This window comes from Diadema setosum, chromosome 13, assembly GCF_964275005.1.
Source record: "Diadema setosum chromosome 13, eeDiaSeto1, whole genome shotgun sequence".
NCBI lineage: Eukaryota > Metazoa > Echinodermata > Echinoidea > Diadematoida > Diadematidae > Diadema > Diadema setosum.
This window is the reverse complement of record NC_092697.1, coordinates 25,771,162-25,788,089: the sequence shown is the minus strand read 5'-3', so window position 1 is coordinate 25,788,089 and position 16,928 is coordinate 25,771,162. Positions and strand designations below refer to the sequence as shown.

Genomic DNA, 16,928 nt, shown 5'->3' with positions numbered 1-16,928 from the left:
GCTTGAAATTTTCGCGAATTGGAGTCGATGGCCTGTTTTGCGGCATGAAATTTTCGTGAGTTGCCTCTAACTTTCAATGCGTATAGTGTAGACAAGAACTGTCACATGCATTTAAATTTCATGAATCTTGGCTCTCGCAAAATTTGTGAAATTAAAATGCACGCGAATATTCCTTGTTTTACAGTGTGAATTCAGCAACTCATGGGATTGTCTTTAAGAGAGGTTTGTGTTCATTTGTCAGTCTGACTTAGATGAGAATTTAAAGTTAATGGTACAAATTGTTTGACACATCTAACAACAGTTGTATGCATAGATTCTCATGGTCAAATACAGTGAGGCAGGACTGTGGTTTGCACCGGAAGAATGGGATTTGTGGGTGCACAGTGATAATGTATAACATAAAACCAAGAGAGACCAGTGAACAGACTTTGCCACTGTAATACAAATCATGTGGAAGCGAAAGTGTCCCTGCAAAAACTACAGGGAGTCTGTAGCAAATTGGTCCCATGGAGCCAATTGGCAAATTAATGATGCATTTCCCACGTGGGTGCCTTGTGACATTCACCATCAATACTCAATTTAACGTGAGAAGATTTTTTTTTTCTTAATGGAAATTGTTTTATTGATGCACTCATTTGCATGTAAATCTTGGATGAATGCCCATGTAAATCTACTGAATGAATTGACTGTTATTTTTTATCTTATAGTAGGCTGCATGAGGCTACTTATTTTATTGTCTGTATTTGTGTAATGTTTTCATTTTACATGCATCATTTAGAAGGAGATGGAGCACTGCCCACACAGTGGTCTTTGTAAAAAAAAAAAAAAAAAAAAAAAAAAAAAAACCAAACAAAAACTTCTTTTTTTGTAAATGCAAAACAAACAGTTTGCATATTTTAAAGGGTACATGTACATGGATGGCATGTCTTTAAATCACTTTAAAGCTTTATAAATGCATGTAGTGCAGTGGAAGAAAAAGTGTTTTCGGTAGGACCATGTAACGTATGGTATAGATGAGAGAAGGAGAGAGAAGTCCCCTCTCTCCCTCTCTCTATCTCCCCCTGTCTCTCATCACACTCCTAGGGGATGAGGTGCTAGGATTCCCCCTGGGAACAGGACTCTTTACCCCCAAGTTTTGAGTAGAAAAGAAGAGTAGATATTCCATAGAAAAAGTTTAGGAGACTCATCCAGACCCTTGTATGTGGTTTATATTTTGCAGCACTCCTATTTTTGAATTGTGCAAATTTACTTATATATTCCTGGCAGTGCCAACTCACAAACATATTCTCTCCTGTGTAATACAAATGATGTATATTGTTTCCAGATTTGGAAATTGCTAAATTTTCTCTGGAATTGAGCTGAAGATTATTTCCTCTCTCCTTCATAATGGCTTTTAATCACAAATTCACTCATTCATGAGATTGTCCTACAAACATCAAAATTTGCAAGATGTCATACTCGTGAAATATGTTTGGCCTATACAGTACTTTAGATACTGTGACCTTCGTAGGAGCCATGAAATTCACTAGTGGAGAGCTTCTGTACGTTTAACCCATTGAGGATGGGCTGATTTTGCTACAACACGCATTTCCTGTAGACACTTGCCCTAGTATACTAGGGACTCATCTTCAATGGGTTAACCCGTTGAGAAGGGTTTGATTTTGCTACAACACGCATTTCCCATAGACAACTGCCCGAGTATACTCGGGATTCGTCCTCAACGGGTTCATAAGGCATTGGGCCCCCACCTTTCACGGATGCGCGATACTGTTGGCACGAACAAGTTCGGTTTCCCATAACATTCCCATTGATGTCTGTACCGCCACCAGAGTGGTTGGAGTGACATTCAAAGACCTTTTGAAACTCTGGTCACAAAATGCCAGCAGGCTGCCTCCTTTCCCAGCTGATCTGCACAGCAGTTTTCTTGGCTTGTCGCTGGGGAGGGTGTCAACTAAAGTAATACATGCCCTATACTGTACAAGGGGAAATATAGCTGGACAAAAGAAAAATGGGGAGGGGGGGGGAGGTGATAGAGAAGAAGAAAAATTAGAAAGAAAGGAAGAAATAGAAAGAGAGAGAGAGAGATAAGGAGGGTGATGGAAAGAGACAAAATGAGATTACAATATAGGATGTAGAGAGAGATGTGAGATGCTCATACAAAGTATTCGAGATGAATTTTAGTCACTGTACAAGTTGCATTCTGCATGGAGATACAGCGTATACACGGTGGCACGCTTCATGAATGTGTGTGGGAGTGTAGTCGTGTGCAGATATAAAGGGGATGAGTGCAACATCATTTCTACTCTGAGTTTGTTACTTTTTGATAATTACTGTACTTCCAAGTGAATGGTGGCATTTCTGACAATTTGGACAGGACCTGATGGTTGGCAAAATCCGTGTGCCTTGCTGAGATGTTGTCGTATGCTGTGACATGCCTAAATGCACCTTCAAAAAAAAAAATAGATAAAAGGCCTATGACAATGCATTGTCAGTGGAGCCACTCGCTATACCTCTCTGAAACATAACTTCCTAGGTGATTGTTTAATTGCCAGGAGACGAAAGGCCCAAATGCCGCATCGAGACAAGCCTCATCCTCCGGTCTCTCTCCCGGCAGATGCGATCAATCTCTCCTCCCGCGCTCCCCCCTCCGAACTCCGAGATGACGTCAGGGAGAATTTTCCCGATATGATTGATTGTGGTGAGCCCGAGCAGGATCCATGGCCCCTCTCTATTTTCTGCTCCAATTAGAACTTTGGAACCATATTTCACTCCGACTTTTCTTCTATTCTTGGCGAGTTTCACCGCGGGGCAATGTGTAGACCGCTCTCCTTCAGGGTGTGCAGGATCACATATTAAGCTGACACGGAAGATGTCGCATTTTGTGTTTGAAAGCGCCGTCTAATTTGCAGCGTTACGTTTCAGATAAGTGAATAAGTACCCTCAGTGTTGGGCTATAATATGCATCCTATACAATGTATATTAAAGCAGAGTATGAGATTTGAGGAAGACAAAATGTCTATAGAAATCAGACTTAACAAGGAAATGAAATCAGTGTATACTGTGAGAGAATAGTTAATGATGTTTTGCAGGAAAACACATATATCAATCCAGAATTAATCATTAGATCATCACCTGATGTACTAGGCAATCTACTGTTTATGTTTGGCACTCCCTTAGATGGCAGTTTGTGTAATATATTTTCCTTTGGTGTTTCTTATGTGAACAACAGAAGATTTGGTGTGTTTTTTGGTCCCTCATGTTACCTAATCTTACATCTATACTTTGTTTTACTTTGTATAGGGTAAATGTATAATCGTTATAAAAAAAGCCTTTGGACCATTAATGTTGGAAAACTTCATAATATACTCTAGTCCCCCTCCCCCCTCTCCCTCCCCCTCCCCCTCCCCCCTCCTATCATTATTATAATTTGTGTGTGTGTGTGTGTGTGTGTAAATTGGGACTTCATGACAATTTTGCCAGTGGTTGACATTTGTGATCATGCAGTACAGTAATGGCTGGAGAAATGTACTTACGCAAGTCACATTCATGATGTGATCAAAGTTAATATTTGGGCATGTTGTAAAATTCGCAAGTGGCACCAGACTCGTGAAATTCACAAAAAGAAAAAAAGAAAACAAACATGAAATTTATGGCATATACAGTGATATGATAGAGAAACTGGTACTCTGAATCACAAGCTAGTGTCACCCACACTCAAAATGTTCTATAATGAACATGACATGACAGACAGTTGTAGCACAAAGTACCCACGAACTGATTAATTTTGCAAAGCTTCTGAATGTTTTTGAATGTCACATATTATTTCTGTTTCGAGCAGTGAAAAACTATCAGAAATCCAAAAATGATGAAGGGTATCTCTCAAGAATTAATCTTGATGTTCCTGCAAAGGTTTGCAGGGTTTAGAAAGGACTCTGCTTTAATACCATTGTTCAGTTTATTTCACTACAGAGAATGCAGAGTATTCTGTTCCAGTGAGCCATCTCTCTGTAAGGGACTGCCAGGGAGGCTCCCAGAGAGCTGAGGGATGCATTCCCACACTATATCTCTCCCGGTAGCTTTTTAAAGACCATCCCAGCTGAAGAATCTGCTGTGTGACGTTTTCTGTGCAGTGAGCACGCATACATGAATATTTCTCTCTGTTGGGTAGACTCATATAAACAAAAACAAAACTCTTTTTTTTCTCTCTCCCTCCTCATCTGGAATCTGACACGTTACACTGTCAGCGTGAGGCTTTCTTGAAAGAGGTTGTTTATCAATTAAAGTGCTGTCGTGTATTTTCTCTTTGTGGGGAACGCTTTATGACCGGGGAATCCTCCGAAAACTTGATCTCGGGTTAGACGTCTTGATGACACTTACTCTGATGACTTCCTTGAAGGGCAGTGTGAGAAGATGCACCATGCAGTCTTTAAAACTCAGTACATAATGGGAGTGAATCCTGGCCAAGCTGCCATGCTCGGCTGGCTTGTGCTCCATGTGGTTGGGAAAATGGCTGTTAACCTCCTTTCTGTGCCCTTGAGGTGCAGGGGTGTAATGTTCGAGCAAGTACTCCGCCTCTCGATCGGACAGACGGGGGTTTAAAATCATGTTAATGTCTCTCCTTTTGGTCCTGTCTTGCCCTGTCTGCTGTATAGCTAAAACTGTGAATGGATGCCTGGTTCGATGGTAGTGTTTTCAAGGCCAAGTCTAAAGCTGATTACATCACATTACGGGACATCATTCTTAGCTTGCCAAATACCTTTGCACTCTGTGCAGCCATGAGATGTTGGTGTCAAGTGTTGCCAGATCATTACTTTGTCCTTTTTTTGAGCTTTGCGTGCTAAAGGCCACTTTATTTGGATGAGATGAGCAGGGGACTTCTTACAAGTATCAGTGATTGGTTTGAAAATCAAATGGTCTTTATAAACAGCATAATGATTACCTTGAAATGTGTTATGTACAGTAAGAAATTATTTTCAGAGGTAGAAAACGTTGCACAAATATCATTTCAACATTGAACTCACTCAGTGACAGTGATACTAGTGTGTTTAGTTTCACAAGATTTTCAGAAATGCAATAATTTTATAACTTTCTAATGGTGATTATAATGGTGGTATAATTTTCATCACTGGTATAGTTTGCTGTTGGTCCTCATACAAATATGGCAACAGCAATGACGGATGTTTTAATCAGAATCTTTCTATCATTATTTTCATTGTCACAATTATCATTATATCTTTTCTCTCCACAGTTCACGTGCTTTCCAAGACCGTGCAGGGCACCAGCACTAGTGAGGGTGGAGGGTTTGACTACGACCAGTCCTGGATATGTGCCCTGTAAGTATGCCCACAGTGTCATCCTACTTCCATGGGCAGTAGAGGGGTTGTCAATATCATAACACATTTCTGTTGAAATGTTGGGTTTGTTTGTTTGTTTGTTTGTTTGTTTGTTTGTTTGTTTGTTTGTTTGTTTGTTTGGTTTTTTTTTTTGGGGGGGGGGAGGGAGGAGGTGAGGGAGGCAAGGGCAGCTGATGTGCCAATGGGTAAATAAGTCTCGATGAGGGCTAACATGAAATTGATTGCGACACTATAGTAAAGGTATCATATAATTTTGGTTGAGACTTAACTTCAGGTTTTTATGTTTTTTTGATGAGATAGTGAGAAACCTCTTACGAAATATGAAAGAACATGTAATTCCATGAGGATATCAATGTTTATTTGATGAAAATTGATTTTGAAATGGCTGAGATATCCAAAACAGAGTGATCCTAATAAAGTGTGGGACCCACATTCTATTACGATCATTTTGTTTTACTTTGTTTTTTAATGTTTCAGCTATTCCAAACCCGATTTTCATCAAATAAACTTTGAATTCCTCTTAAAATGGTATGCTCTGTACTATTTCATAAGTGGTTTCGTGGTATCTCGCGAAAAAGTTAAAGCCCAGTTTTCATCTCCACCAATACTGTACCATCCCTGTAAAGGCAACTGTAAGATGCATTAAGCAGCCTAAAGAGAGCTCAGAAAACACCAAAACCTCAAAGAATGTAATTACACATTGTTCTCTAAATGTAACCCTAACTTACATGCTTATATGTATAACCCTAGCTTCTTTTTTTTTAATACTTAAATGTCTCCTGACAAGATGTTACAGAAAAGGGGTGGGGCTTCGTAAAGATGGGTTTGTAGTTTTCAAGTATAACACTAATTACTCTACCATAGCTAATATTCTTGGGGAGGTTTTACTTTATTATCCTTAGTGGATACTTTTTTCTGTAGTTTTAATAGTAGTCCAAGGCTTAATTCTTAAAAGCTAATTTGTCAATTAAGGTGAAATAAAAATGCATTCATGGATTAATTGAACTCATTAACAAATGTAATGAATTAGAGTGTAATGAAAATGATTCTCATTTAAACTAATTAATGGGTGTCACATGTTTACTCTCTCTATTCTGTTTTCTCTGTGTTTGATTGCAGTAAGCATTTGCATTCATTGTCCAAATTGAATTAAATCGTGCCGCCAATTTCCCCCTCTCTGCATTCTTGGCATACCTCACTTTGCTGACGCCGCTGCATCGCCACCAGGCCCTTGCTGATTGCAATTAATTGCCACATGTTGTTCGGCACAGCCAATGAATGACGCAAACCTGTACCGACGTCCATGTAAATGTTTATGTGGAGATCACTTAAGAACCACAGCGTCCTCCATTAAAAACAAAACAAAGCAAAAACATGCACACACACACACACACACAAAATGTGTCTAGAGGACCCATATGCAGCCCATTCAAGACTTTAATATATATCGGTAGTAGACAGTGATTCAGTGCTTTTCCGTATTTAAAAGGCTCTTTCGAGGAAGATAATGTTCGGTAAAGGTTATGGGGTCGCAGCATTGATGCGCTGCTCACCACACCCAGGCTTTCATAAAAATGACGGATTTATCCATATTAGTCAATACTATGTGATCCTCTTCCTTTTTTTTTTCTGGATCAATATTCAGTGGCATTCTCATTTGTTTTTATTCTTGATTTTGTTTTTGTTTTTTGTTTTTTGCTCACTTGAGTGCATTTCCTGAGGATTATTTTGACCTATTTTGGGTATTTGATGATCTTAATTTGATCACTAGAATGTCAAGCGGAAGAGGGTTTACTATTATTGATGAATGGGATGCAGCATTCTCTTCTACAGCGTAGCAGCAAATGCAGTCATTTTAGTATTCCAATACTGGAAGAAATTAGTCTGTCTCTGAGGCATTATGTTGCAAGTTGCAATTAATTCATAAATCATCCTTCTTTCCCATCTGTTTTATCTTTTCTTGTTTCTTTTATTGGAGATAGAAATAGAGTACAATGCTCTTAAATTGCTGCATCAGACAAATTAGTATTAGCTTCCTTATGAAGGAAAAAAAAACCCCAGAAAACTGATTTTTTTGGGGGGGCAAATTTTTAATTTTGTTGTGTATAGATGGCATGTGTGTTGAATCCTGCAAAAAGACACATGTACATGAGTTTAAATTCACAAATTTGAATCTGATCAAATTCAACTTCTTGGTTGCACTTCACATTTCAAATTGAGACAGTATAACTCTCAGTAGTGGTAGGAAGTCAGACAATTTAACTCTCATTGGTGATAATGATTAAAGGGATGGTACAGTTTGGGTTGAGATGGGGCTTCAGGTTTGCAGTGTTTTTTGAGATATGAGAAACATCATATGAAATAGGAAAGAGCATATTATCATGCTAAGAGGAATTCAAAGTTGATATGATGAAAATTGGTTTTGAAATGGCTGAGATATCCACAACCAGGGGATCTTGATTAAAGGTGGAACCCATCTTTTATTAGGATCGCTTTTTTTTACTTTGTTTCAAAACCGATTTTCATCATATAAACTTTGAATTCCTCTTAGAACTGTATACTTTTTGATATTTCATAAAGTCATGTCAAAGTATCTCACAAAAAGTTAAAAAGTGTATTCTCATCTTGACCAATACTATACTGTACCAAGGGGTGCACTGTCTGGATTTAAACCAAGCCTCCTTCCCCCTTGCTCCCCCCCCCCCTTCCATGTGAGACCCTTGTTGCAAAACTAAACAAAACAATGGCCTCCCAAACAGTTTGTTTCAGAGAGCCACTGATTGGCCACTGCCCACTGACCCAAATAAAATGTGTTATGAATACATTTTAGTAAACAAACACAAAACAAATGATATTATCATAAAATGAATGCATCACATAGCAGGTCACACCGTTGTCTTAGATAGTTTTGCGTGGCACGAGAGCAGTGGTGAATCCATGCCTAGCCTGCATGCATGGGCTGCAACCCACTGCACAGAACTGAAGAGCAACGTATTCTGTGCATAATATGCATGGAAACATTCAGCGAAGAGTCTAGTAGGCAAACTGTATCGACCAATGTAGGGCGGTGTATCGGTATATTGTTTTGTGGGTTTAGTGGTGGACAGGTGTATGCCAGTTAAGTGGTGTGAAAGGATCACCTTATATTGCATCTCTCAATGCGTCCTTCCCTGAGCAAGAGATGTACCTTGTTTCCAACGACTTTCTGCCATGTTTCTGCCCAACATGTTGTCTCATTGTGTGTGTATGATGGGTCAATATACAGTATGTCCTCCATGCTCTGGTCCAGTTGGTGGTGATAATTCTGATGTGTGAAAATTGCAGACCAGCAGCAGGTGACATTGTTCAGTTGTTGCATGGAGGAAAACTTGTTCGATGATCAACGCTTGTTAGCTTGTTAGGCATACTGGATGCTGCACTTCATTCGTGATTTATTATTTTGAGAGCTGACTCTTTCGATGGCATAAAGTTTGAAGCCAATGACTTGCTGCATACTGTAAAACGAGGAATGTTCGTGTGCATTTTAATTTCACGAATTTCGTGAGAGCCAAGATTCACAAAATTAAAATGAATGTGAAAGTTCTTGTGTACTCTATATGCATGGAATGTTAGAGGCAACTCGCGAAAATTTCATGCCATGAAAAAGGCTGTTGGCTCCAATTCGCAAAAATATCGTATTTTACTTTAGTATCATAGACGTATACCATCTTGTATCATTAGGGCAGACCCAACCTTCAGAAATTCTGCAGTCTGATCTTCCAGATGCTGATCATGCTTTGTGACATGATTTTTCAAAGGCTGCATGCCAGACTATCTTTGTTTGTAATTGTAGAGAAAACTCTTTAGTGGGAAAAATACATCCCTCTGATTCTAAGAAGTTCTGAAGTTATTTTACGCTGAAAGAATTACAATTCCAGAGGATTTGATATTGCAGAAATCACTCATTTGTTTATTACTTTTTACTTGTAAAATGCATGTACTATATAATCTTTCTCGGCCGGTGATTGGCTTTTGTATTGTTACCCTTTTTTTTTTTCTGAGGACCATGACAATCTTGACACATGCAACTTTTAACCACTGAATCTTGACAGGATAGGCCATTGAACCCATTGCATACAAGTAAATAATTTTTGTCATAATTTCAAGTCTATGAGATATTACCTTTTGTCAGAGGCATGCGGTTAAAGGGCCAATACATTCCATGCAAACAGGTGTCTGCTACACATGAGATTTGGACAACCTTGCTGTATGTCTAGTAAGGTGTATGTGGGCTGGTCAATAGAGTGGAAATCAGAAAGATGGGGGGGGGGGGGGAGACAGGGAAGAAGTAGCAGAGAGAGAGGGGAGAGCAAGGAGGAAGATGTGAGAAGTGCAGTGGAGGTAGTAGGGGTAGTAGAACAAGGGAGAGAGGGAGGAAAGGTGGGAATTCTAGAAATATGACAAAGACAGAGAAAAAAAAATCCAAATACTGTAAAACGAGGAATTTTCGTGTGCATTTCAATTTCGCGAATTTTGCAAGCGCCAAGATTCGCGAAATTAAAATGCACGAGAAAGTTCTTGTCTACACTATATGCATTGAATGCCAGTGGCAGTTAGCGAAAATTTCATGCTGAAAAAAAGGCCGTCGGCTCCAATTCGCGAAAAATTCATGCCACGAATATATCATGTTTTACAGTAGACAGACAGACAGATAGAGGAGGAGTAGAGATTAAGAGAATGTGATAGGGAGAGGGGGGGGGGAAGACAATGTGAGAATTAAGGTTTAAGATCCGATGGTGCTGGGATACCAGGGAGTCAGAAGGTTGGCCTGGGCTCGGATATTCGAGAATCCCAATGATAAATTCTGCCATCCCATGACAAAAGGAAGCAATTCTGAATTTTATCCAAATCAATTTTTTTTTCTTGATTTAGGGTATTTTTTGTATGCTCTGCATGATGGTAAAGAACTTGAGGTCACATGACCCCTAATTTTCTGAAATATAGACATATCAAAAGGAAGCAACTCTATGGATTTCCTCATAAAACAATGACATTTTTCTTCATTTACTAAGAAACTCATTCCACAGAGTTGCTTCCTTTTGTCATGGGATGGCAGAATTGTTTTACAGCTTTATCACTGATCTGTGTTTAAGTGAACACACAGTCGAAGAATGTTGACTGGAGGCAACTGTTACTGATGAGCATACGTTTCAGCGCATTCGCTGACCAGTGCTATATAATGGTTTTCAAATGTATTCCAGTGGCCAGCGAATAAATCGGGCCACCCAAGAAACCCCACGCTACCATGTCTTTTAGGCTATAGGGAGAGAGAACAAGGATGAGGGAGAGAGAGAGAGAGGGAGAGATGGGACAAAAGATATAAGGAAATGATTTATATTATATAAGTGAAAACAGAGAGAAGTAGAATTTGGGAGAGAGAGAGATGGAGAAAGGGGGGGGGGGGAGAAACAACAATCCCCATCAATATCTGCACTTGCTCCCACCCTGAGGAGTGAGAGAGAGTACCTCCGCTGCAAATTGCCTGTGGTGAGAGGTATTTTCTGCAGATGGCTAGACGTGAGTAATGTTGACACACCCCCATAGGTTGAATGCGGACCATTACCAGTGCACCTGCCTGGCTAACTGCTCTTTGGGCTCTTCAAAAAAAAAAATCAAATTATCTGATTTATCTTTTTAGTGATTTACATGATATTTGATAGCTTGTACCCTTGCATTTCACGATACTATGCTGTGGTTTTATTGTGTTAGAATGCCTTGATTCATTTCTTGATCATTCTTTTTATAAAGTGCTTTAACCCCTGCCATACCTCACTCAGTTAGTTGTCAAAAAAAGAGTTGAGCAAATTATAATTTTGTGGCATTGTCCTATAGGAAGACATTTTTCTGAAGGTGCTGCATGGCACAAGTATAGCATTTTTTTGGGCTACAACTATGTACATTTCAGTAGCAGTGACAAGCAAAAATACCCCTTAAATGTCCTTTATTTCTTTTAAACTCTTCTAGCATTTCCCAATCCTCATAACAAGGAAATAGTCTTTTACTTAGAAACATAGTAACTGCTTCAATCTTAATCATAAATATGCCACAGAACAAGGGCCTTGTTCTATATTTTTATTTTTTTATTTATTTTTTTTACTTGTTTTCATTGTAAGCCACAATGTGCTCAGTGCCATTACCTCATGCAGAGTGCCACTTTGCACACTTGGCTGGAACCAGCAAACAATATTGAGGAAAACCATTATACAAGTAGCTGGAGCTTGCCGCAATGTTGTAGTCGTTGTTGTCGAGGAGCCGTGTAGTGGTTTTTTCTTCGTGTGTGTGTAAGTGTGTGTGACCGTGGGTCACATGATCGCAACAAGGTGAATCACCCCAGGAGGTGTGAGTGACAGTTTGCAGCGCTGCCCGCCTCCTGGTATAGAGATGTTTTATCACCTCTATCTTTTATGAACCCCACAGCGCGTGATGGGCTCCTATCCATATTTTTCGGGACGTTGACCCCTCGGATGTGTGGAAAACTTTTACTCCTTTTCCTCTCCGCATCCTTGTTGCAAATGCATCTGGCACCTCCCAGGTAATGTGGCAGGGATAAGCCGGCCAGTATGTGCGTTCACTTTTAAGCGGTCAATTCCCGTCGAGTGGGCCATTTCGTCAATCTGCCGCTCTCTGACGTGATATTACCTCCCGGCAAACTTGATGGATGTCCTTCCCTCGGAGATCACGCCTCCGTTGGGGAATTTCATTTACCCGCCCGGCACGGTTACCCTGATAAAGACTGATGAACATGTAGACAGACATAGGGCTACGGCACAATTAGCTCCGATGTGATACTTTCCTGCAGTGTTTCTTCTCCTTTAAAAAAAAAAAATGAACAGTTTGTTTGCGCATGACTGTTAAAGGAACCTGTCCCAAGAAAAACAACAACAAAGTCAAGAGTTTAATGTGTGGATAATTAATCGGTTGAATGATGTAGTGGAGTCTGTTTAATACAGGTTATTGACCTAATAGAAATCAAAGGAGAGTGACTGACTGTCATGATAAAGTGTCCACTTCATCACACAAGTTTACCTGTGACATTTTATATCAGAATGAGAATGTCAGTATCGTGCTTGTTGAATTTCAAATGTCATGGGAATCTAACAGCTATTTTCATTACATCAGATGATGGATATTGTATTGAGAAATGTCATCTGTTCTGTGTTAGCATTTGTAAAATAGCATTACATAAAGTATCTAGTGCTTATTTCATGTGGTCATGTGTCAAAAAATTATGCATCATGATTACATGATTGCAAAATTTTTCAGCCGAATAGTTTGTGTATATAGGTTTAGCAATGATTATCTACTTAAAGTGAAAACATAGTTCTCAATATGCCTGCAGAAATGCTGATTTTTGATGCATATTAAAAGAAAAGGGTGAAATAATGTTGAAATAACACAATTTCAGATGCATAATGACGTAAATGCAAAATATTAGCCAAATAGGTATGCTGCAAGTATTGCAATCTCAGAGTTTACATTGTCTTGGGTGCTATATAAGTTTTCATAATCGATAATTGACAAATTGGGCCACAGCAGTATCCACCGTGAATAGCATGTAACATGTTGAAATTTACTGGGACATGAAAAAATCATCACATAATGTCCTACCAAACTACAACTGTATGTGGAGGACACCTCAGAAATAAAAGTCATAATGATGCATATGATAAAAATTATTCAATAGCTGTGATCTCAAAATACTAAAAAACAACTGCGTCAGCCAAACAAGTAGACCCTTTTGATGTATTGCAAGTATATTCCAAATGGTGGAAGATGAATTTTGAGCCCTTCTGAGAACTGTGTTTTGGCTTTAAGCTTTTTTTTTTTCCAATAAACTCCATATTTAAATCATGCCATTCTATTACCAATTAGCCTTGCTCCACATACAATTTGTATAGATACTACAAGCAAGTAAAGCTCATGCATAGATAAAATGTTTAATATGTGCATCTCCTTTTACCTTGAACCAAATGCGGCTGGTTTATTTCTGGGAAGTAAACATTTATTTTCAATGCTCACACCAAAGTGTATTGCCTTTGTAAATTTAGGACCAGTGATATCATGCATTGTTTTTGGGATGACAAACCTTGTATCTCAAATGTTCAGGAGAGCTCAAAAAGAAACATGGCAGCCAAAGCATTATGACAAATGAAATAGCCTTTCCATTGTCATGTCCCTTCATGGCTGCATTTTGGGGGGTAACACAGGTAGGATATTGGCAAGACATGACCTAATCAATTATCTGACAGTTAAAAATAAGTGATTTTTACCAAAATTTGAGATACAAGGTCTTATCACCCTGGTGACATTATGTGGGTGCTATACAAGTTCAGGAATGTTGATGAAGGTCAATAAAGAAGCTAGAGGCAAGATGGTTGGGGGGGGGGGGGGGAATTGGGGTAGAGGAAAGGAGCTTAAGATGTAATTACCACCCAATAACACATGACAGGTACCAGGTGTATGAACTCTTTAGGAACGTGTTACAGAGTTAATTACAGGGTAGCCCTGTGCCTGAGAAAAGGATTATGAAAAAAAGATTCGCAGACAAAGACATTAATGTGCATGTGCCTGGAACATGTGCGAATATCTAGTTTATTCTATTTGGAGGTACACACGTGGCTGAATTTTTGTCTACTGCTGTTGTGCATTATTGAGAGGAGGTAGCAGCAAGCACCGGCAGACCAAGGTCCTGTAGCTTGCAGTGAGTTTAACCCTTTTATGTGTCTTGGTACGTGGCTGGAACTTGCCATGCTTGTTCATCAGCACTCGGTTATTGCGTTAAGCCAAACTTGAATAAGTTGCAAGCTTGCCAACCCTCATGGGCACAACAGTGTGCCTCAGTGCAACAGGAAGGCTGTGGGGATTAAAGGAAACCAAAACCCAAAGAGCAATGTGGATTGAGTGAAAGCAGCAACATTAGTAGAACACATCAGTGAAAGTTTGAGGAAAATCGGACAATCGATGCAAAAGTTATTAATTTTTAAAGTTTTGGTGTTGTAATGACTGGATAAGGAGACTACTAGAGTTCATGACGTCAAGTGAGGGCAACAATATAAAGAAAATATAAAGAGAATTCCACAAAAATTCATCTTTCATGAAAGTTACACATTCCATCAACTTGATACTGACATATGTTCAGGGTAGTAATTATTCCCCCTGCTTTCTAAAAGCGGTTAGTCAAGTGCTCTTTCCTTTTGCTAGAAAAGTGAAAGCATGTTAATTTTCTTTATATTTTTGTCCATGCATGATGTCATAAACTCAAGTAGTCTCCTTATCCAGTGGTTCCAACACCAAAACTTTTTAAATTTGTAACTTTTGCATCGATTATCCGATTTTCCTCAAATTTTCACTTTAACATGTCCTCTACTAATATTCCTAAATCACTAAAATCACATTGCTCTTTGGGTTTTGGTTTCCTTTAAAGAAGCTTGTGTAATCTCCATTTATTTGCAGTAAGTTTTCTGACATCTGTAACAATCGATAAAGCTAAGCGCTCCAGTAGATGTGCCAATCCGTGTGTAAAGCACAGGAAGGGTTAAGGTGGTTGTAACGGTGCCACGGTGGTATGCCCAACGGCATAACCTGTCAGGGAGATGAGCCACCGCATGGCTGCCGCGGAATCATTTTCCCCGCAGGTCGTGTTCGGGCAAGGTGGAAGAAAAAAAATAGAAGAGGGAGACAGTAAGACTGGAAACGTGTCAGTGACACAGTACACTTAATTTAGTTCTGTCAAATGTACACCATTGTGTCGCTGACTTTGGGGACTTTTGGGCCGTGGCAAGAAAAGAGGCATGCTTCACATTTGTGGCTCAGGGATGGATGTCAGTGCATAATGTCAGAGCTAGAAAGGCACACACTCGGATTACATATACCTGGTTTAACATAGAGATCTCATGCCTCCTCCACTGTCCTCAGCTCAGATGGTAGTCACAAATATCAATGAAAAACAAGGGGGCAATTTGTTTTAATGATGAATGTATCGAGCATACACAATGTGTGTGGCAGATTTTAATGAGACCAGTACGATTTCTGCAGATGATATCTCATGGTGAATAAAACGGTTTAATCAACTATGAATGATATGTGGACAAGTTTCATGCACACACTTAAATGCAAAAACACACACAAAATACACTTTTCAACATTTTTAGGCTGATACATGTAAATACACATATTTATACCTTTGGTAGCATGTTTTACAGTGTCCAGATTCAGAAAAGGAGAGCTTTCTTTCTGTCTATGCTTGTTTTAGTAATCTTCCATTGACTTGATAGATTCAGTTGGGGCGGGCAAAAAGTTAGAAAATCTTTTTCACTGAGGAAATGTCATGTAAAGCAGTTAATATGGTAGAATCTTATCTGATTTGTGGTTTGGCATCTCCAATAATGTTATTCTGTCTACACCAAGAGCTTGTGCGCATATGATTCATGTTAAACCAAATTTTGCAGTGACACAACCATATGGGTCCAAGATACATTGCACTCAAGTCAGTTCTGCATTGAAAGATACTGAATAATCTGATACAATGAGCTCTTCTTTTACTCTATCTCTCTACCTCCCTTCCCCCACCTCTCCATTGTTGGTCTATAAATGTGTAATGATTACACATTTCCCTTTGACTATCTGTTCTGTCCCACTGTGTCAAATGATTCTTTGTAAGGTATTGTGTAGGTAAATGATTCAAAACAGTAACTCTGTTTCTGCTTCGCTCCTTTTTTTGTTTTGTCGCTACCAGATGCTCATTACCGTCCCTCCAGAGGCGCAAGGTGGCCATCGCCCGCCTCAAGCACCCCGCCAACTTGGGGCGGACCAGCCAGGAGATCCGCTTCTTCATCCTAGTCCTGGCCCCGATGCGGGAGAAGGGGACCAAGAATGCCCTGGAGACGGCCCGTACCTTCGCCACGCTGCTGGCCGACATCGAGTGCAGGCAGATTCTCCTGGAAGTCAAGACAGGTAAACATGGAGAGCGGTTAAAACTGCAGGACAGTCCTATTCAGGGAGCTGTGCCTGAGATCTGTCATGTACATATCGCCAATATAATATTAGATAGATAGATAGATAGATAGATAGATAGATAGATAGATAGATAGATACATACATACATACATACATACATACATACATACATACATACATACATACAAACATGATACATAAAAACATTTGCAAACTTGCAAACATATGCATGCGTACTGTATGTCCTATTATATGTACCTTGAGAGAAAGAAGGAGAGAGATAGTGAATGTAGTGTATGTACAAATATAGATCTTGTGAATTATTATTACAATGATCATATATTCTTTTTGGTAGGGCTACAAGAGGACCAGATAAGTATTACATGTGGCCACCCTTTGCTCAAGGTTTAATCCACCTCTTTCATATGTAGTCCTGCTGTATTACATACAATGTTTCATTTTCGTTATTTGGTTAACTTCCTGTTGGTAGATTTCAGATAAGATATTGTTTGAAGATTGAATTGGGAGGTAAAGTCGATGCAGTTTGTGGTGGATGTACAGTGTACATGGTTGTAAATA

The 16,928-nt window shown here is 39.4% G+C and overlaps 1 protein-coding gene across 1 annotated transcript in view; it reads left to right on the top strand.

Moving 5' to 3' along the window:
• The window catches only part of LOC140236807 (solute carrier family 4 member 11-like), a 98,332-nt gene that overhangs the window by 36,080 nt on the left and 45,324 nt on the right, over window positions 1–16,928 (top strand). The window contains exons 2-3 of the mRNA XM_072316740.1: window positions 5,249–5,333; window positions 16,129–16,346. Of these exons, the coding sequence (XP_072172841.1) occupies window positions 5,249–5,333; window positions 16,129–16,346 (303 nt within the window). The remainder of the gene's footprint in view (window positions 1–5,248; window positions 5,334–16,128; window positions 16,347–16,928) is intronic.